The sequence below is a fragment of the Camelus bactrianus genome, chromosome 12 (assembly GCF_048773025.1).
Source record: "Camelus bactrianus isolate YW-2024 breed Bactrian camel chromosome 12, ASM4877302v1, whole genome shotgun sequence".
NCBI lineage: Eukaryota > Metazoa > Chordata > Mammalia > Artiodactyla > Camelidae > Camelus > Camelus bactrianus.
Window position 1 is genome coordinate 23,296,708 of NC_133550.1, and position 21,912 is coordinate 23,318,619.

At 37.6% G+C, this 21,912-nt stretch overlaps 1 protein-coding gene across 1 annotated transcript in view; it reads right to left on the reverse strand.

Moving 5' to 3' along the window:
* Window positions 1-3,185: 3,185 nt before the first annotated feature.
* Window positions 3,186-21,912, reverse strand: part of MUC19 (mucin 19, oligomeric) — a 102,540-nt gene continuing 83,813 nt past the window's right edge. Inside the window, exons 94-117 of the mRNA XM_074375911.1 lie at window positions 21,601-21,654; window positions 21,414-21,461; window positions 21,117-21,170; window positions 20,904-20,957; window positions 20,443-20,478; window positions 20,075-20,128; window positions 19,913-19,951; window positions 19,507-19,554; window positions 19,216-19,269; window positions 19,009-19,062; window positions 18,633-18,686; window positions 18,442-18,495; window positions 14,320-14,388; window positions 14,164-14,217; window positions 12,415-12,468; window positions 11,885-11,929; window positions 10,113-10,142; window positions 8,252-8,283; window positions 8,005-8,167; window positions 7,616-7,653; window positions 5,943-6,053; window positions 5,003-5,042; window positions 4,244-4,352; window positions 3,186-3,555 (exon numbers count right to left, since the gene is read on the reverse strand). Of these exons, the coding sequence (XP_074232012.1) occupies window positions 3,375-3,555; window positions 4,244-4,352; window positions 5,003-5,042; window positions 5,943-6,053; window positions 7,616-7,653; window positions 8,005-8,167; window positions 8,252-8,283; window positions 10,113-10,142; window positions 11,885-11,929; window positions 12,415-12,468; window positions 14,164-14,217; window positions 14,320-14,388; window positions 18,442-18,495; window positions 18,633-18,686; window positions 19,009-19,062; window positions 19,216-19,269; window positions 19,507-19,554; window positions 19,913-19,951; window positions 20,075-20,128; window positions 20,443-20,478; window positions 20,904-20,957; window positions 21,117-21,170; window positions 21,414-21,461; window positions 21,601-21,654 (1,529 nt within the window). The 3' untranslated portion in view covers window positions 3,186-3,374. The remainder of the gene's footprint in view (window positions 3,556-4,243; window positions 4,353-5,002; window positions 5,043-5,942; window positions 6,054-7,615; window positions 7,654-8,004; window positions 8,168-8,251; window positions 8,284-10,112; window positions 10,143-11,884; window positions 11,930-12,414; window positions 12,469-14,163; window positions 14,218-14,319; window positions 14,389-18,441; window positions 18,496-18,632; window positions 18,687-19,008; window positions 19,063-19,215; window positions 19,270-19,506; window positions 19,555-19,912; window positions 19,952-20,074; window positions 20,129-20,442; window positions 20,479-20,903; window positions 20,958-21,116; window positions 21,171-21,413; window positions 21,462-21,600; window positions 21,655-21,912) is intronic.

A 21,912-nucleotide genomic window follows, 5' to 3' on the forward strand; every position in this document is an offset into this window, starting at 1 on the left:
ATAGAGGCAATGGTGGAGGATTTGCACATTTAGCTCATTTCAAAACTGTCATCAAAGATGAGAGAGCGGTAGACCCATTTCTGCATTCTTCCCCCATTCAGTTCTCAAGCCTGAATATCGCAAACAACTGATGGGCGCTAGAGAATGATGCTAACTTCCCATAAGTAATGCACGTTGGGTTCCCTATGAGCAGACTCTGAGATGGGTATTAACACACAGCAAATTCATTAAGAAATGCTCTTGGAGTCCAAACTGGGGAAAGGGAAGGAAGAAAGCAAGGCTGGGTAGAGGGAGAAGTCAAGCCATTGTGTCTTCAACAGAAGGCTCAATCACCTCCTTGGGCATTCTTAAGATGCAAGTTGAGCTGAGGGGTCCAAACCTTTCTACCGCCCCTCATCAGTCATTGTATGCTTCTCTTTCCCCCAGAAATGGGACATTACCCTGAAGGACAGGGCTTCATTCACCTTAGGCAATCCCTGAAGGAGACTGAAAGATCCAAGTGATCTGGGCTTTTTTGAGTGGTGCCAGAAGACTGTGTTTCAGCTGTAACTAGTCTTTTGGTAGAACTCTCAAAATCTGGGGAAGTAAGTCCTTTCCTTTTGAAGGGGAATCTAGGCAGCGCATCACAGTATCCCTCACAATAAGTTTAATTTGATGATGACTGAAATTTCAGCTGCTCTTCTAGATGTTTCTGTTATGGAATGAAGCAGTAAGGGCCCCTGAACTTTGTTTCCAAATATTGGTTTGGAATCAACATAAGCAGCGTGTGTGAATTGTGGCTGTCACAGTTTGGGGTTTTCAATAAGTCTTTTTTCTTATTCTGTCTAGTAGCTGCTAAATGAGTGTTAGTTTGTAAATTGGCCCTGTACACAGAGGGGAAGGAAAGACTGAAGAAAGAGGCAGACCACTGCAGATTGGTAGGTGGCAAGTTTTAATTAGCAAGGGACCTTACTTACAAGGTTTGTCTTGGGTGATGCAAGACAAGTGGATCTCTGCACCCACCCACCAGAATCTAAAAAGCTTATATAGTAGCCTTAATTGGATTCGATCACATATACCATCCAGAGGACCCCAATAACACCTTACTACGTCAAGCTTGGGTCCTTGTGGTAGCATCCAGTGAAGGGAAGGCAAGTGGAACACACACCCTAAGTACAGGGAAGAGGGCAAGGAGCGTTTAATTGCCCAAGTCCATCCAGAGGTCAACTGGCGGTCACATCCTCTTGATGACCTCCTTCAACAATGAGGTTCATGAATAAGGTGTCAACTGTGGCAGGAATGGAGGTGATGCACGAGTTCAGAAGCCTAAATTTCCTCCACTAAAGCCAGTTTACACACCACAATGCCAACAGTAAAGTAATCTTCTTTTGTGGCATCGCCATAGGGCGCCAGTCAGCCATCTGGTAACAAGTGGACAACTTTGATCCCTTTTTGATGGGAAGAGGACGGTGCTTGTTTTCTCTGATATAACCGGTTTTTTATTTGGATTTTCTTTCTGTGTTTAATAATGCCTTAGGAAGCGCTGCTATTGAATATTCTATTCACTACCACGAAATGATGCATAGCATTCCTTCCAACCAAAAAAAAATTGTTTCCAAATGAAAAAAGAAAGGCTGTAAGTACATATAGCATCAATGATATTACCTTGCCTTATTATTCATGGATGGTAAACCTTAAAGACTGGCCTGTTGAGAACTCCCCTCTGACACCATCTGAGGGGTACTAACTTGTGAGATTGGTGTGCGGATGACACCGTGAGCTATGTTAGATGAGTCAGAAATCAACGCATTCTCTCCCATTTGCTGAAAGTCCCTGCCAGCCATTTTGGGTCTTTTGTGACTCCAGAGCAGCCTTCCAAAGCAGAAAAGGCTGTCATTATATTGTCTGGGATGATTAATTCTACCAAGGGAAAACAGAGTTACTGCCCACAGTAGAGCTTGAGATGTCGGTGTATGTTTGACTCTGTGTTTTATCATTCCCTGGGGTAAAAGGTATTGAAAATCATCATCCATTCAAATTTTTAAGAGCTTAAATCCCTGATAATTTTGCCAACTGACTATCTCTGGTATAGACTTATAAGAAGAAAAAGCTGGAACCAGTGACGAGACGTGGAGGAAAGTCACAGGCCTTGAGATCAAATTTGAAAGTGAGGTTCTGTAATTTCCACCTGTATTTAGTTATTATTCACCTTTTGTTGGCAGTAGCCAATATACTAACATGCCAATTTTCTTCCCCTGCCATTAGGCATTTAGTGTTTGATGATGGTTAAATTTACTGATATTTCAAGTTACACAAAAAGGTGAGTAGTACATAAACGAGTTATGATAAATTGGGTTTGGGAAGGGAATTAAAGTGTTAGTTTACATATTCTACATATGTAAACAACGTTGTGCAAGGCACATTTGGAAATACATGTATAGGAAAGAAAGCTGTGTGTATGAGGCAGCAAAGTGGTAGAATGTACTGAAGATGACAGTCACGACACTGAACCTCCACTTCTTCTAGCTAACCACCTCAGTGGTATGCAAGATACAAGCAGAGGACCAAGCTAGGGAGAGTGACATTTAGTTTAGTTTTGGTCTTGCTGAAATTGTGGTGCTTACAGACTGTCCGGTTAGAGTTGTAAATTCAGAGCTGTTATCAATGTGTCTGTAACTCAGAGAAGAGATCGGGGCTGGAGATACACTGGAAATCCTCAGGGTATAAACACATCTACTTATGTTGATGAAATTGTCCAAGGAGCCACAGTAAAATGAGAAGAAGGAACAGGGTACAACTTTGGAGAACAGACTTACAGGTCTGGCAAAAGTGGAGGTGTCCACAAAATGCAGGAGCGCTGATTTTTAAAAAATGGCGTCACAGAAATAGCAAGAGAAAAATGTTGCAAGAAAGGAAGAGAATGAAAATGATATTAGATCCTATGAAAGAATTATAAGGCGGCCACGGGTGTCCTAAGGAAGGGGGGGGGTGCTGTCATAAAACAGAAGGGATGATGCAACTGGGGTGAAAAGCGGAAAAAGAGAAGAAAATGTACATTTTCATAAACGTAGCACTGAAGTGAAGGGACAAAAGAGGATGCTGGCCTCCCCCACACAGAGAGTGTACCGGAGAGCCATGATATGATTCAGTTTCTCCTCGACCTGCAGAATTCTCATTGCTACCAAATAAATACATGTGCTCACTGATTGCGTGCAAAGCTGTACTTGTTTATTTACTTTTGGATCCAGCAGACAGGAGAACAAAATGCCTTATAATGACAGCCCACTTTCTGAGTGAGATGCCAATGTCTCGTCACTCTCACGATTTGGTGATTATTCTTCGTCACTTATAAAGTAAATGCCCAGCCTGTTACAACTGGAAAGGTAATGCTGTTGTTAACTGACTATCGAGGTCTGAGACTGGCACGGGTCTACACAGGAGCAGGTGGTGATGTGCCTGTATCTGTAAAGTGTTTCACTGCCATCAGGACAATCAAGGGCAATTTCTCTGTACTCGTAGTTTTCTTCTCGGCAGCAAAGGCACGAATTTTCCAGCTGGAACATATCATAGTTGTACCTAAAAGGAAAGAAAATCGGTAAGAAATACTTTTCGAATGCCTGCTGAAATAAATTGACATCAGTGCTCAAATTCTAATTGTCGAAGTGATTTAGCAAGTCTTCCAAATAGTTTATTCTTTTCCTACACCTTACATTTCCTCCTTTACCATAAACTTCTGATGTGGACTTGTGATCATTGGTATGTAAGACCAAGAGAAAAAAGAAGCAAAGAAGTCCAAAATGGAGATTTAGAATCTCATAGAGTATTATGGTGCAAAACAATAAACAAAATAATTTTTAAAACATACAACATAATATCAAATTATTATTCTCCATATATTAATCTATATGCAAAAGTGTACAAAAGAAAAACATATACTATATGTTATATGTTATATCTAAAATGCAAGTGATATTTACACACAGCACTTTTAAGCAAGAGTATTGGCTTAAGCATTCTCTGCAATCACGGTATGAAAATAAACACTTGCCCCAAATGTATTTTGTTTGACTTATTTAGAACACTACTTCAAAATAATCACTATTTAAAATGTTCATTTTATTTTGCAAATGTTAATATTTGGTGTTAATCAGGTCCTGAGCATTAGCTTTCAGGTAAACACTCATCCATGTAATGTTTTAAAAGCTTAATTTACTCCGTAATGTTACAAAACTAATGCACGGTACACATTCAAAGAAAAACTTACGTGAGAGTCTTTTTGCATTCCCCTACGCATTTTGCCATTTCAACTTTTTTCTTGCAACCATTGTAGTTAACAGTCACATTCACGGGAGAAGATGTACACTTAGTATTACCTAAAACAAAATGGATAAAAGAATCAGAAATGAGGTTTAACATTAACAGTTGCTAAGTCTCAGTTTCCTTAACAGTGAAGCAGAGAAATATTCCACAATGTTATCAAAGGGATTAACTATCTCAGCACCAGCTCAAGGTACCTGATCAATGCTTAGTAAATGTTATCTTAATATTATTTTTATTATTACTTTCATAGGAGAAGGAGAAAGAAAAAAAAGAGGAGGAGGGGGAGGGGGAGGAAGGAGGAGAGAAGAAAGAGAGTGGAGGGAAGAAAAGACAGAGAAGGATGGTTGCTTTCGACATCCATTTTCTCATTGCTGGTCACTCTCATGATCTAATACACCAATTTACGACATAACCTGCTGCTGTTAGGAGAGCAAACTAAATTTTTTCCATGAAAATTAAATTTCCTCCCTTGTAAACATCACTGGCTTTTACTGGGAAGAATATTGTAACCAGCATGATTAAGTAACGCTAATACATTATGTACGAATGTCAGCTGTTATTTCATGCATATGGGTTAGATTACCTGTTCTGTTAAAAACACAGGAGATTTCCTAGTAATGAGCTGCCACTTTGTTTTAAAGAAACACTAAATTTTCACCAACAGGTTACATGTCCTCTAGATGTGGAGGTTAATTTTACTTACATGTATAGCAACATTTCTTTGAATCATAGACTCTGTCTTCCTATAGGGGTAAGAAAAAAAGAAAAAGACTGAAAAAACCTGTATTTTTCTACAAATAAACATTTGTTAGCTTATTGAAATAGCATCACAAAAGGGAAAATAGAACAGATAAACATCCAGTAAGCATGGATGGGAGGACATAGTAATAAAAATGAAACTATCTATACAAAAAATTTTCAACTGTGAGTAGAAAGGGAAAAACAAATTTTTCTTTAAAATAAAATGCAAAAAATTTAAAAACACCTCTCTCTTATTTTAATTGAAAAATACTTTAATAATGAGATTACTACGAGACACTGTAAGCTTCTCACAAGGCAGGGTTTTTACTTTACACATTATTATAGTCTCGAAGCTATCAATGTCTCAAAGTAAAAAATCAACAAATGTTGATGGAATTGGAGTTCTAAAATAAAACTTTAAATGATATTGTCAATTATATCTTCAGAAAGAAAAGACAGTTAAGTTTAAACCTCTCTTAATAATTTAAACTTAACTATTCATGAATATAAACTCTTCACTATAATTTAGGGGATTAAAAATGAAGACTGTGGCACAAAGAGAGATCTGAACAGTACACATTTATGTGATTAGGTTAAAATTGTATTTTTTACAGAAAATGATTAACGTGAATCCATGAACCCTGAAAAATTAGTATTTTGTGTTCGTTTAAAACTAGCAAAATGTTTTCTACAGTAACTTACTTCTAGAATAGCATTAGATTAAGTTTTATATAGACTGCAGATACATATCTGATATGAAAAGTATAGTTGGCAATAAAAGGTGGAGATTTAGTTCCACTGTCCAGGTACCAACTTTTCCAAATGAAAAAGAAGCCAGGTTGTGTTTATATTATAACATCAGAAGTGATTCTTGTTGATCGTGATGCAAGAAGATGACTTACCTCTGCACACCAGGTCTGCTTCGGGCAGTCTTGGACCACTGCAGTCAAACCAGTGTTGAGGCAAGTGTAGGAGACACATGGGTTGTTGGGGTCATCAAATGAATCACCAACCTGGGAGGTAGGGAGAGAGAGACAAAATGATTATTCATTTTGATTTCCCTTTTAGGTTAACAATGAAATCTATAAAAATTTTTCAAATTCATGATGCTTAGTGAATTTCCAGAGGTGCTTTCAGCCATTAGATTAATATTTAAGAAAAGATGGATTAAAGTCTTCTCTGTCTATGAATAAATCAGTTCTTCCATTGCAACCAGGGAATGTGTCAAGATTCTCAATCCTCAAATTAAGATTCATCTATAGTGGCTCTATTTTATTTTTCAAGGATTTTAAAGGCAAGTCCTACAAGATATCTTCAATCTTTGCTTGTGCTCCTATGCTTTTAAAGCTCTCTAGATTGCTTTATAATTAATTTATGTTCAAAATTCAAACACCAGTTTGGAAAATTCTATTTATATCAGGGCCTCACACCACAAAATGAACTTTCTGGTAAACTGAAATTTTCTTATTTCAATATTTTGCATATAAATGATTAGAGGTAAAACTTCCCTTTGTTCTTTAAACATCATCATATTTTATGTTTAAAAAACTGCCATAGATTCTCAAGTCAGATCATCTTTGGAAACTACAAATTAAGACGCCCAGATAGGTATGTGAGTATAATACATGAGTTATCAAATTAAACTATTATTAAATTACAGGCTCTGTTTTATGTATCTCTTAACACACCACATATTTTATCTTAGATTTAGATTTTTTTTAGTTTTTTCCTAATTTTTTTTCCTTTAGAAGATGTACAGCTTATATTTTCTATTAATCTCAAAAAACCCACAAATTTTAAAATGCTAGGTTAGTGCTGAGAGTACAAGCCAGCAGACTGTGGTTTTTTTTTTTTTAATTACTGAAGTATAGTCAGTTTACAATGTTGTGTTAATTTCTAGTGATTCAGATATATATATATATATTCCTTGCCATATTCTTTTTCATTATAGACTATTACAAGGTGCTGAATATAGTTCCCTGTGTTAATACAGTAGGACCTTGTTGTTTATCTATTTTACGTACTGTAGTTAGTATCTGCATAGATTTAGGTTTTTTATATTTAATGTCACCAGTTCAAGTTTATTAATATCAATTTGAGAACCATCTGATTTCTGTGGCTTCCTGATACTTCTTCTAAAAAGCTAAATTTCTTTTCAGTATGCCAAATCCAGCCCTGAATATACTGTGTTGCTGTATCACCAATAACGGAGTTCTAGTCCTTTGGGTTTTCTTATTTGATTTCTGACAGTTTGGCCATCTGATCTTTCGGGTTATAATTGCAGTTTAACTCTGTTCATGGATTTGAATGTTACAGACTGTGTGTCTTCCATCTGGTGAGACTCATGGGAAATTTTGTTCGGAAGCTCCGTTGCTAGGTTAATGATCAAGTATATTGTTCCCCTTTGAAGCAAGCTATGGTAGATGTTACATTTGACCTTTCTTTTGGAATGAATACGGAAAAAAATAGATTCTACTCCACCGTTACCTATGACTTTTTTATAAAAGTTGAAAGATCCTACATTTATTCATAATTATATTAACAAAAGTATATTTAAAAGTAGAAATGACCTTACCTCATAGTCGGTATTGTTAAATAAACATGTTCTTGGTTCTGAAAAATAAATACATATTTCATCCTAAGATAAGCATAATTATTTGTTATTTACAAAGCAGAAATTGTACATGAGATCATATTTATCAACCAATAAGGAAACATTATGTTTCTTCCTATAACACCAATATCTTTTTTTAATCCAGTGATTATATTCATAATGATTAATACTGGGTTTCCCTTACTCCAAAATTTCTAGTAAGTTTCAAGAAGGCAAGTAGTGATTTTGTTTTATTTATCACACCCATCAAGCATTTGATCCATATTAGTAGCTCCATAAGAATCTCTTGGAAATCTGAACAAGTAAACAACTATTCAATTCAATTCAAACCGTGCATTATGAATACACACCACAGTATCCGATTTCACAGCAGGTATCATTATCTTTGAACTTTACAAGCCTCTCTTCCGCTTTACATGTCGGTAGAGAAGGGCATTCCTTGAGCGTACAGTCTACAGCATTCTCATTGGTACAGGTGCACTGGTGGCAGTTGGCAGTCCATATGTCTCCAGGCTACAAATACAAGCCAGGTTTAGACTTCTACTCAAATACAGGAATGGCAGCAAATGTGGCTTAAAGTAGAAGCTGTGTACTTACAGACTTCTCTTCTCCCAGTGGGCCATGACAAACTGTTTAACATGAAATGACAAATGTGAATCAAATTTGGCAAAATATAACTGTTATTGTAGATAACCGCCAGGTGAGCAATACTGAATTGGCACTAGGATTTCAGAAATACAGAATTGTGAAAGATTGTTAGGCGCCTTCAGGTGGATAAGTGACATCCACCTACTTTGAGGAAACTGTTTCTAACAAGTATACAAATATTTCCTATTTTTACAATCTCCAGCGAAGGATAATTCTGGATCTCTCCTGGCAGTAGCCAACAGATCTTACGGCTACTGTTTTACTTATCATTTTACTTTCTGACTTCTGCCTCCATAATCCTAAAAGTCAGTCACCGACTGAGTCTACATAATTACCAGTCCCAAGGACTCTGTTTCTCAGTTTCCCAAGTTCTTTATGATAGCTGACATTTTCAAATCTTGAAAATATTCTTCCTTCAGATTCAACACTGAAATCCCTCTCTTTATCAGCAGCTCCTTCTCCTCTCTTTCATTTTGTCTCTATCCTTTCCTCTGATACCTCCCCCCATCTTTACAGCATCTACTGTAATATCAAATAGTTGACAGTCTAACTTCTGCTCCAGTCCAGACAGCTCTGGTGAGCTGTGGCCCCACATCTCCTTCAGCCTAATGAACAGCATCCCTGCAGATCTATGAGAACCTCAACCTCAATGTGCACAAAACAGATTGTATCATCTTGCCTCTAAAAAGTTTTTCATCTAAACTGCCTACCTCCTATTAAGGACTGAACTATTCTTGCAATTACTTAAGCTTAAAACTTAGACGTCATCTTGATTGCTTCCATTCCATCATTTGGCATCCAAATCTACTGCAAAATCTCGTATCCTTATCCTCATCTGAATCCCTTCCTTTCCTGATTTTACATGTTACAGCACTACTCCAGGACCTTCTCGTTTTCGATCTTTCATAATCTAGCACGTTCAGGGATGGGATGACTCTGACTCAGACATCTTGGTCCAGCCAACTCCCTACGCCACAGGTAGAATCGTTTTCCTAAAGCCTACATCTTATCTCATCATTTCTTTGATTAAAAATTTCTGATATCCCATAGAGTCTTGTAAAATAAATACCTTATTTTTGCATTCTAGCTTCTGAGATTGCCATAAAGTGTCTTCAATATATCATCTCAACCTTATTTCTCTTATTTACATATTCTGGACTAGTCTACATACTGTTCTCAAATTCCTATTCCAGAATCCTTCCAGAGTACAAAATACATGTAACATATGTGACACATAACATGTACTCTCTGTATAACACATACTTCATATTTTTTGCTGGGAGATTTATTTTCAGCCTTATATAAAAATTGCCTGTTTCTTTGAAAATCTCCCTTCTTCCACTATATTGTAAGATCAGAGAATAATTTTTTGAGGGGGGGTTACTTTTGTCACTTTCTGCAAAGCACATCACATTGGCTTGATAAATCTTACAGGAATGCAAAGTCCACTAAAATTATTGAGCTCTGGTTGCCTCTAGAATTATCTAGTTTAAATAATACTATCCAGTGGCAATATTTTGATCAAAATATCATATAGTTACATGAAACACTTTATTTAGTAGATAAATTCTATTTTGACTAAGTGACAAGATGCATTTGTTTGGTTTGGTTTTATTAGTTTGTGTGTGAGAAAACAGACTATCATTCACTATTTATTTGGTGAATAAAATCTAAATTCATCCACTTCAAGTTTTTCTATTCTGTAACGCTTCCACAGTTGTGACTTTCATCAGCATGAGCTCTGAAATTTAATTTACAAGAAAAAAACATTAATGTAGAAGGATTGATTTTTGACTGGAAGTATTCTCACCTGGAGGTGGTGGAAGTGATTCTGGACATCCTGTGTGAAAACAGATACCTCATATTAGTCTTTAAAGTTCTTGGAAAAGTTTTGGAGTCAATATAGTTATCTAATTGCTAAAAATAATTGGTTACATGGCTACATTGCTAGTCTTACAAACAAACATATTCCCATCAAACTTCCCCTTCTACTCCTCATGGCATTCGATATTCCACCATTAGAGAGTGTTTCCTTTGGATCTCAAATTTTAACCGGAGAGAAATATGAGAATCAAAAGAAGTAAGAATTGAGGTAAACTTCTCTTACTTCAAAATTTCTTGGAAGGCAGTTCTGATAAATGGACAATAAGATACACAATCAAACAAGGAAAAGGACAATTAAGCACAGGAAACATATAAGTATTATTAGTTGCCTGGTTTTTAATCCTTTAATCCTTTAACAATTTCTATCCTTTTTGTCTTCTTACAATATTTTAATCTTGTTCTATCTCCACTCCGACCAAATGCTTTAAACTGCTTATATTTTTTGAGTCTTCACATACCACAAAGTTTGGTCAACTCAACAATCCACTCATAAATTTCAAATTCTATTCCCAAACTGCTAAAACTCAGATGAATATTTCTATTCTATCTACCAAGCAGAAGGCTGTCCTAGAAGCAACAGAATATTTGAGAGGAACTTAAAAGTTTCTTCACATAAAGGATCCTAACAACTACTAGGTATAGAAAAACAGAAAAAAAATTAATTAAAGATGTGGAAATTTGGGGGATAAAATGTTTCTCTTTACCAAGGGAGACTAGGATAATTTCCAATTATAAATGCTTAGCAAGAGTAGCAGAAACCAACCACAAGAGATAGAAATGATCTATATGCATAAATACAGCAGAAAATCATCCCCACCCAGGATTCCAAGAGTTCACTCATGAAATATGCAACAAGAAGAAAAAAATATAATCTCATAATACCCACATGGCTATCAGAATAATTTCTCTAAGACCTATCTGATCATAGTATTCTCTTCACAAAATCCTTAAGGAGATCCCATTTATTATAAAGATAAAGTCTCATTTAAGTTTGGAAATAAGGTCCTTCATAAACATTCTTCTGCTTACCTTCCTAATCTCATTTCTTCCCTGAACCCCCTACAGACATAACCAATATCTGATAGATTCCTGAAGTCACTCATGCCGTCTGTCTTTTTCAAGTACTGTTTGGCAGGAATTCCATCCTCACCCTAGTCAGTATTAAACTCAATCATCTCTTCTCTGATGGCTTCACTCAACACTACCAACTAGTAAGTAGAAATTAACACTTTACTCTCACTGCAGTCCCGGGAACATAATTGTTGCACACGTGTTTGAGTAGCATTAAATACAATTTTTTGATGTTACCTGTGCCCATAATAATCTCTCCTCCCCCAACATATACAAAGTGAAAAAAAATGGCAAGGGCTGTATTTTATTGATGTTTTCACTATTAGTGTCTGCCACAGAGTCTAGCACATAGAAGATACTGAAGAGTTGAAGAAGTAACGAAAAAATTAGGACTCTCCCCACACTGATCTGTTTTATTTTCAGTTTCTTGATCTCCTGTTGCTACTACAGTGGTTTCTGGGGAGAAACAAAAGGATAGTGCCATCAGTTTACTGATTAGAATAGTATGTACACATATCAAGTCTCTGTGTGTGTACACGTACAAATGATCGCATGCGTTCACGCTTAAGGAAAGCTTCCTGTGGAAGAGACAGTTCATTACAGTGCATTTGGGTCATTTCATTTTACCTGGGTAGGATACTGTGGGGCTTGTTGTTGACACTGAGATGGAGGCTGCAGAAGGAAATAAAAAAAAAATCAGGAATATTTCATACTTTCATAATCCCGTTCTCAGACGTATCAAGCTCATAACCAAAGTCTTCAGGAGAGGAGCTCTGGTCAAAGTCTAACCCAAAAATCCTAGAGGGAAAAAAAATCTCTAACTGAACTTCAAAGTCATGTTCCAAAAGGAAACTTAGGGTAATCTTCCTGGCCTCTCTCTCTTGTTTCTTTCCCACCACTTCCCTCCCCCAAACCCAACTCCTTATTTGTAAAATCTTTACAAGGTACACTGATCACTGAAGAGTTTGTGTTACTAGCATTCATCTGTTTGCATGCTAGTTCCAGAGCTCCCTTGACCACTGTGGAAGCAGAGACCACTAAGAGAGGAACAAAAGTGGAGAGAGAGGACTAGAAAAGCTAGAGTTTAACTTCAGATAAGCCGTCCTGTCTTCTGAATTGCCACCAAGCAAACTGCATTGGTTAATTATCTGACTTACCTGTGGTAGAAATTCCAGGAGCGGTGGTTGTTTCAGATGCTTCCTTGGAGGGACCTAAAATGAGTAGGGAAAGAACAGTGAACTTTTTCTGGTCTCAGAAGAGCATGGTCCAAAACCATCTTCACGTAGAAGAGTCTCAAAGCACCTGGAGTGGACTAACACCCCTACTAATGCTAATTCATGCTCCTGCCGTTGAGAGGTAATGGGCACTAACTTAACAACTCCTTGCACACAGAGGAACTGAGTATTTTCCTTCATCTGTAACTTTCTCACTGTGGGTCCCCTTCTCTAAATGACAAGAACTATTTTCACACTTAACTCTTTTACTTCCTATGGCCTGGTTTCCTGGTTTTCCTGTATTAGTTTTGGGGGGGAGAGTCATGTGAGCTGTTTATATATTCTGGCTATTAATCCTGGTAAGTCATATCATTTACAAATATTTTCTCCCGTTTAGTAGGTTGTCTTTCTGTTTTGTTGATGGTTTCCTTTGCTGGGCAAAAGCTTTTAAGTTTAATTAGGTCCTATTTGTTTATTTTTGCTTTCATTTCTTTTGACTTAGGAGACACAATCAAAAAAATATATTGCTATGTTTTATGTCAAAGAGTTCTGCCGATGTTCTCTGCTAGGACTTTTATGTTTTCAGGTCTTACATTTAAGTCTTTAATTTGCTAGAACAACCATATGATCCAACAATTCCACTCCTGAGTATGTATTAACCCCCCCATCAAAACACTAATTCAAGAAGATACATGCATCTTAACGTTCATAGCAGCAACTTTTATAGTAAACAAGACATGAGAGCAACCCAAGTGTTCATCAACAGATGCATGGATAAAGAAGGTATGGTATATGTATACATTGGGATATTACTCAGCCATAAAAAAGAATGAAATTCTGCCATTTGCAACAATGTGAATGGACTTAGAGAGTATTGTGCTTAGTGAAATAAGCCAGACAGAGGAAGACAAACACCATATACTATCTCTTGTATGTAAATAATTATCACTTATATAATAGTCATATTTTTTAGAATATAAAAAATGAAACAAACAAATGTATATAGCAAAATAGAAACAGATTCACAGATATAGAAAACTAGTGGATACCAGTGGGAAGAGAGAAGGGGGAAGGGGCAAGACAGAAGTATGAGATTAAGAGATACAAACTACTGTGTATGAAATAGATAAGCAGCAATGATACATTGTGCAGCACATGGAAATATAGCCATTATTTTAAGAGCTTTAAATGGAGTATAATCTATAAAAACATTGGAGCATAATGCTTTACATCTGAAACTAATATAACATTATAAATCAACTATACTTCAATTAAAAAAAGAAAAGAGAAATAGTGCCCTGATCTCCCTCTCTCTGTGGGAAGGTAGAAGCTTAACTTCATCCGGTAAGCACCAATTAGCCAACATAGGTGGCTTACTCACACAGACACCCCTCCCCTAACATCCTCCAGTATTTTCCACAAGTTCACCCCAGCACTTAAAACTCTCCCTTTTTTTATGTCGGCAGAACTGAGTTCAAAATCTCAACCCTATTGCAACGGTCTTGACTCCTATTGTAATAACCGTAAATCCTTCCCTGCCTGCTTAACTTCATCTGCTATAATTTTTCTTTTACAACTCAAGTTTGATACTCATTCACAGAGATCAATATTAGCTTTCTGAAACCCTTGGGTGTTAAAGGGGGGGAGAATGTTGAGCATGTTAACTTCATTTGAATCAGATATTTCCATTACCTGGGCTGGAGGTCTCTGGGACACCAGTAATTCGGCTTGGTACCACAGCAGTACCTGCAAAGGCAAGTAAGGGTGAAATCAGGACAGCTGTGCTGATGCTACAATTCCAGAGAAGGGTGTTTATTCTTCTAGGCTTAGCTACTTAGAGCCACTTACTAAATGTTGACTTGCCTGTGCTGGAACTTCCAGGAATAACTGTTGTGCCAGAGGCTACCTTAATGGTACCTGTAATAAGAAAGAAAGATTAGCCTCACAAAGCCTTTCTCACCCTAAGAAGTGTGGTATTGACAAGTGTTCCCGTTTCTCTGAAGCAATAGAAAACAATTTAATATTTTTTTCTTGCACTAAAAAGTTAAGCCTGTCATATTTTCCAACGCACTTTCTTATGACTGCTTGTCAAAGAAAATGTACGGGGAAAAGTCATCATTGCTCCATAGATCTTACTTCTCTAGATCTAGAGTCATCTAGAAACATATTAAATGAGAAAATGTCTGTCCTATATTCACATGATTTATTTCTAGTGACTTAACTCCCTGGTTTTCCAGCAAGGAAAAAAAAAAAAGAAAAAGAAAAAGCATACATTCCCCACAAATTCTGGTTGATCCTCTTTGATCTGAGATTCTGAATCCCCAAATTAGAAGGAATATAGTCTTTTGGGTCACATCCCAGTACTCCAAAATGTTGCCTTATGGATTTGACAAACCCATGTTGGCAATTGCTGAGCCCCAACTCCTCCCCTTTTCAGGCTCCTTTGCCTTTGCCCATCCTAGATAGTCCAAGAAATCATGTTTCAATTTATTTGTCTCCTCTTCTCATTCCGTATGTTCACTCTAAAGAAACCCACCAGCATCTGTAGTTTCAAATACTACTTGTAAATGAGTGACTGACAAACCCCATTCTCCAGTGCAAGCCCCTCTTCTGTGTTCTGGCTGTACTTCTCACTCCTGCTGAGCATACTAACTGGAAACCTCAGAGCATTTTAAACTCAAATTGTTAAAATCTGACCTCACCATGTCTTCCATCAGTTATCAGTTTTATTCTTTCTCCAGTATATTCCCAAGTTTAGTAGGTGGCACTTCCATCCATCCACCCAGGCACCCAAACCACACACTAGAACTCACCCAACCCTCTTCCTCTCCTGTATCCCCCACCAGCACACTGAAACAGATTTGAACTTGTCAGCACATGGCTCATTCCTTCTGATCATCCTTTTGCCTTCTATTTCCCCACATTACTGCCTATTTCAGTCTCAAATCACGCATAACCTCTAACTATCTCAAACTGGATGGCACGCCTCCACCCTTAACTTCCTTCCTATTAATTCTCTAAATTATCTAGCTAATATTCCAAAAAAGCAAATCTGTGTGTGGTAATCAATATACTAAAAAACCTTTTGATTGCACTTTATTGCCCATGGAATCATGTTTTAAATTTTTTGGTCATGACTGAATCTTATATTACAATATAATTATGGTGGAATACAAAATTGGCACATTCTTTTTTTCTCTTATTTCAGGAACTTTGTCACAGCTTTGACATCTAGCAGTTCCAAAAAGCTTCCCAGCATCTGCTCTGATAGTGTTTTCTCAACGCCTGGGTTGTATTCTACAAAGTATACTGGGCTATAATTTCCTGAACTATTTCACATCCCCATGCTTTTTAACAGAATAGAGGAAATATTTCTTCCCATGATCATTTTCACTGAGTAAACAAAATATCTTAATGAGACTCAAAAAAAAATGCCCTAAATTTATTTTAGGCATCTTAAATTACCTGGATTGGAAACTTCTTGGTAACTGGTGACTTCATTTGATATGATAGTAGTACCAATGAAGACAAATAGGGAAATCTCTACCCCCAAAGTACTCCTGTTCTCATCAAGGTATTTACCGCCAAGAAGCTATGTCTTAATAAATATGCATCTGATGAAATCTTTAGTCCAGGAAATTCCAATACATTAAGATGACCAACTCCAACTGTCTCAAAAGGGTCTTTGAATGCAAAGTTTTATCATCTCCTGTCAGTAGCAAAATCCTACAAATAAGCAATAAAACCCCAGCAGTTGTGCAATACCATAACCGATCTGTTCCTATTCCACTCCCACTATTTAGTCCTGAAGTCATAGTCCATGGGAGTCAAATTGAAAATTTTAATATAATTTTAAATAATTTTGAAATCTGGAAAAATGTTTTGTGTTGTCACAGTAGAAGAAATAGTCCCAAAGAAGATGGCTTTTTGCCTGACATACTAATAGAGTGCCTTTTTGGGCAACTGTGACTAACTCATGTGAGAATCTCTAGAAACAAGTATGGTGGAAAAGGCTATCCCAGTGGAATCTGAAATGGAAATGAAAAGGTGATTGAGAGAGAATGAAAGAGAGATTGTGAAATTGAGAGAAAGAGAGATCCTAGAAATAATTTTTTTTGCCCTTGGAACAGCATGGACTTGGATAAATTCACGTTTCTTATACGCATTATAAGAATGCAGAGAAAAGCAAACACCATGTTTTCCCACTGACTCTTCCATTTCCCCAAACCAACAAATGGCAAAAGTCTTAGAGGAAAGCCCTTTCTCTCTGGTTCAATGCTTTGGATAAGAGTAATATTCCTCTGCTCATTTGTCTTACTTCCTGTGACTTGGCTTCCTGGTGCTTCAAGTGGGTACTCCTTGGGTGTGTGTTCGAGGGGTATAAATTTTAAAAATTGAATTTGTTGGAACTTTGGTCATGAGGGAAAAACCCACAAGAATGGGTTTTACATGCCAGAGAAGTCCAAGATGAATAAATTAAACATAACCTACTAACCAGGACCGGAATTTTCTAGGCCCCTGGAAACTCCAGTTGATCCTGAGGTAGTAGCAGCAAAAAGCAAGACAGAAACAGGACTGAGGACAGCACACGTCATTCTTAGTTTCAGAGAATCACATCTAAAAGCCTGGCAGTTCTGAGGTGCTATCTCACTGTGGTTTTGATTTGCATTCCCCTGATGATTAGGGCTGTTGAGCATCTTTTCACGTGCCTGTTGGCCATCTGCATTTCCCCTTTAGAAAAATGTCTATTCAGTTCTTCTGCCCATTTTTAAATAGAGTTGTTTGTTTTTTGATGTTGAGTTGTATGAGCTGTCTATATGTGTTGGATATCAATCCGTTATTGGTCATATCATTTGCAAATATTTTCCTCCATTTAGTAGGCTGTCTTTTCTATTTGTTAATGGTTTCCTTTGTTGTGCAGAAGCTTTTAAGTTTAGTTAGGTACCATGTGTTTATGTTTACTTTGATTTCCTTTGCTTTAGGAGACAAATCCAAACATAAAAAATGTTGCTGTGATTTCACCTCACAGCTGTGAGAATGGCTGTCATCAAAAAGAACACAAGTAACAAATGTTGGCAAGGATGTGGAGAAGAGGGAACCCTTGTACACTGCTGGAGGGAATGTAAATTGGTACAGCCACTGTGGAAAACAGTATGGAGGTGTCTCACAAAACTAAAAATAGAACTACCACATGACCCAGCAATTTCACTCCTGGGCATATATCTGAAAAAAAACAAAAAAATTAACTTGAAAGGATACATGCACCCTCAATGTTCATAGCAGCATTATTTACAATTGCCAAGATATAGAAGCAACCTAAGTGTCCATCAACAGATGAATAGATGAATGGATAAAGAAGATGTGGTATATATACAAACACACACAGAGACACACACACACAGTGGAATACTACTCAGCCATAAAAAAATGAAATTTTCCCATTTGCAGCAACATGGGTGGACTTGTAGGGCATTATGCCAAGTGAAATAAGTCAGACAGAGAAAGATAAATACTATATGATATCACTTATATGTGGAATTTAAAAAATAAAACAAGCCAGTGAATATAACAAAAAAGAAGCAGACTCACAGATACAGAAAAATAAACTAGTGGTTACCAGTGTGTGGTGGGGAGCAATATAGGAGTAGGGGAGTGGGAGGTACAAACTATTGGGTAGAAGATAGGGTCAAGGATGTATTTTACAGCATGAGAAATATAGCCAATATTTTGTAATAACTGTAAATGAAAAATAACCTTTAAAAATTATATAAAATGTTTAAGAATATTTTTAAGGCTGGCATACAGAGAAAATCAGTCGGAAAAGCCAAGTCTGACTGACCTGACATACTGTCTCTTCAAGTGGAACATTAAACTCTGTATCAGCCAGTCTCCTCACTCATTCATCATCTAACACAAACTTAAAATAGAAAATTGTTGAGAACTCAAAGGCTGAAAGAACCAACTGCTCACCAATTGCCGTTTCAGCTCCAGTCGTAGCTCTGACTTCTGGAGAAGTTGTAGCCGCTGAGAAGAAATAGGAAAAAGATGCAGAAATTTGGGGAAATATGTAGCAATATTACTTTCTATAATATCCCTACGGGAGACATCACGTCTCTATAAAGTCTACGTAGGCAGGTTTCTTCAGCTTTCCCATGACTCACTTGTGTTGGAACTCCCAGGTCGGATGGTTGTGCCAGCAGTTCCTCCAGCGGTAACTGAAATCACAAGAGGAGAGAATCAATTTATGAAATGCCTTTTACTGGGGATTCAAACTAGGATTTGGTTTAGAACAAATTATACCAGGAATTTTCTTGCCTTAAGTGATCTATCAAGTGTGGTTTCTGTCATGCCATTTTATCACAGATACACAAAATAAAGGACAACTCACATGGGGGTAAAATAAAGGGCAATCAACATCCTGACAGTTCGTACTCAGAGAGGTTTAGGTGGAATATAATTCCCCCTGAGTTCATTACAGCCAATGTGATTAACTTCTAAGATGAAGAGAAAAGTAAGCATTTGACTGCTGGTGCTCACCTATTTTAATTCCACTCTGGGTGGTCTCCCCACTTCCCAAAGAAGTGGTGGCCCCTGCGTAAAAGGAATAAAGGAGAAGATAAGTAAATCCAGAAGGCTCATATAACTGGGCATGGTGGGGACTGTGTGTTTGGGTGGACACGCTGAAGGCAGGAGGCTACCCCATCACTGGAACTCCTCATACTTCCTGTTAGGTTGTTGCTTTACCTGTGTTAGAGCTTCCAGATGCAACCGTTGTGCCGGAGGCTACACCAGTGGTACCTGAAGTAGAAGCAGAGAAACAGAGAATCTGAATAGTGACACACTTACCATCCCGAGAAGAGCATGGCCGACAAGGCTGTCTGGGACTTGAAAGCAGAAGACCCTTCTTAAGGACATCCTGTCAAAAGGAGGTGCATTCTCTATTTTTAAATTAGGGGCCACAATTAATATCTGAGCCTTGAAGATTTGCTTCTTAGGGTTAAATAGCAGAGATCTCTGGGCCCCTCTCACATTTACCTGTTTCACTTCCAGGGCTTGGCCTCTCAGATGTGCCAGTGGTGGCTCCTAATGAGAAGAAACAGAAACAATATTTGTGTGAATGAACTGAATTATATTCAAGGAATAAGTTCATAACATCTGAAATTCAAAATGTGATAGACCTTCACTTTCAGAGTTACTTCCATCATCTCTGCTTCCCTAATTAGACCCATACAGACATAGTGCCCCCATCTCGCACCAGGGTAATAGTTTGAGTGTCAGAAGGGGAAACCTTTCTGGATGCCTCTCTTAAGAATTACAGCATAAGGTTTACCCAGAATAAATTATATAACTTTCATAAATATATGCTTCCTCTAACAAATGCCCCCATGACAAGGCAAAGGCAGAGCACAAGTTATCAGGAACTCAAGTGTTGTCAATTCACCTTCTTTGGTTCTGCTTCCTTCTGTGGAATTTGTAGGTTCTGGGAGTGAAAAGATAGAAAGTAGTGAGGGCTCATAGAAAGTTATAAAAAGGTGTCATGTGCTACTGTTCCAGAACTCGCCCCAAGAAAGAAATTCTAGCACTTGTTTCCTCACTGACTCACCTGTGTTGGGACTTCCAGATGAGGTGGTCCTGCCAGGGTTCACTCCAGTAGTAACTGAAAGCGAAATTCAATGGGTTCATTAGGTTAGTTTTATTCCGATAAATAAGAAGAGCATATTCTAGAACAGAATGGGGAAACTACAGAATTCTTTATTATGTGACAAGATTGTCTTCAGGGATAGCTTGTTTCGGAGTGTTTTTATTAATGTATATTTTTTAAATGTAATTTTTTTTCTAAATGTAATGTTTCATTCCCAATAAAAATTTGCTGGGGGGAGGATGCAATGTGGGCCAGTGGCGGGGGCTCTCAGTGACAACATTCCTTTCTCTGGGATTAACGTCAGGACACAGGCATTTTCCTTTACTTACCTATTAGGATACCAGTGACTTGGCTACTTGATCCCCCTGGAAGAATAAACAACGAAGGGTTGATCGCCCACTGAATTTTCATTTGGGTAAAGTATTGATGTTATTGAAATTTTATGTTCAGGAGAAGTTCAGACATGTGACAAAGAACTCCAGTGTGATACAGTGTCATAGTAGTACAGTCTCATGGCTAAGTGGATAGACTTGGAAGCCAGACTGCCTGAGTTGAAATCTGCTGTTTCTTTGTTGTGTGACCTTGTGCAAATTAATTAGTATCTCTGAGCCATGGGATTTCTCATTTATGAAAACAGTAACACTTAACCTCACAGTTTAGGGTGAGGGAAAAGAAATCATAATTAGTCAGGCATATAACAGTGCCTGGCACATAGTTAGTGCTCAGAAGAGTTAGCTGTTATTACTACTGTAAGTGAAAAGCGGAGACGTTACGATGCTGGTGCGCTCACCTGTATTGATTCCACTTCCTGTGGTCCCATTGCCTCCAGAGGGTGTTGTAGCTTCTAAGAGAGGAAAAAGGTTAAAAAAAAAAAAAAGTAAGATGAAGAAGATTTAGCATTCTGGGAAAAGTTAAGGATAATTTTCTTGATAACACCACCATGGAAAATGCTTTACGACTAGCGGTCTTCCTGTGGCGGAGTCTCTCCAGTTGGCTGGCTCACCTGTGTTTGAGCTCCCAGGTTCAAGTGTAGTGCCAAAAGCTACCCTGGTGGTGCCTACAACAAGAAGAGAAGTGGTGACTTTTCCTCTCCTGGGGGGAAGCTGATCATCTTTGGGGCTTTTTCAACTGCTTATGAATTATTTGTGTTCTCTTAAGCATAGGTTTTTTCCCCCTAAATCAAGCAAAGATGTCAATTCCTCAACATAAGGGCTCCCTTTTCTGGAATTTAATTGCAGTAAGATAAGGGTTATTCATGCTTTGTCCCTTTTTCTTCTGGCCCCTTTCCCACCATAGTCACCTAATGTGCTTCCAGTTCCTTCATTTACTGATACTCCAGTGGTAGCTCCTAGGAGGATGAAAATAGGAAACTTTTAGTGTAAAGATAGGCAGTTGTTGGCATAACCACTGCACACTTCAGTCACTTTTGTACTCAGGGAAGAACCTAATGAATCCATTTTCTATGTTCATTGTAGCTTGCTGTTTACCTGAAAAAGAACCATGCAGGACCGTCTTTCCTTCACTTAACTTCATGGTGACATCTAAAATGGCAAGTAGAAAAAGAAAGCTTTCTAGACAATTTATCACTTCTACTCTACATTTGCCGAGATCTACACATGTGAGACGAGACCATGGAAATGGAGGGACTTCAAAAATCTGCCCAAACTGATTCAAAATCAAGTAATAAAAGAAAACATTGTTGATCTGAGATGAGAGTTCCTAAAAAGCTTCTCTCCCAAGAAATTACCCTACTAAGAAATAAAAAGAGCGGGTACCCCTTGAACAATGCAGAGGTTATG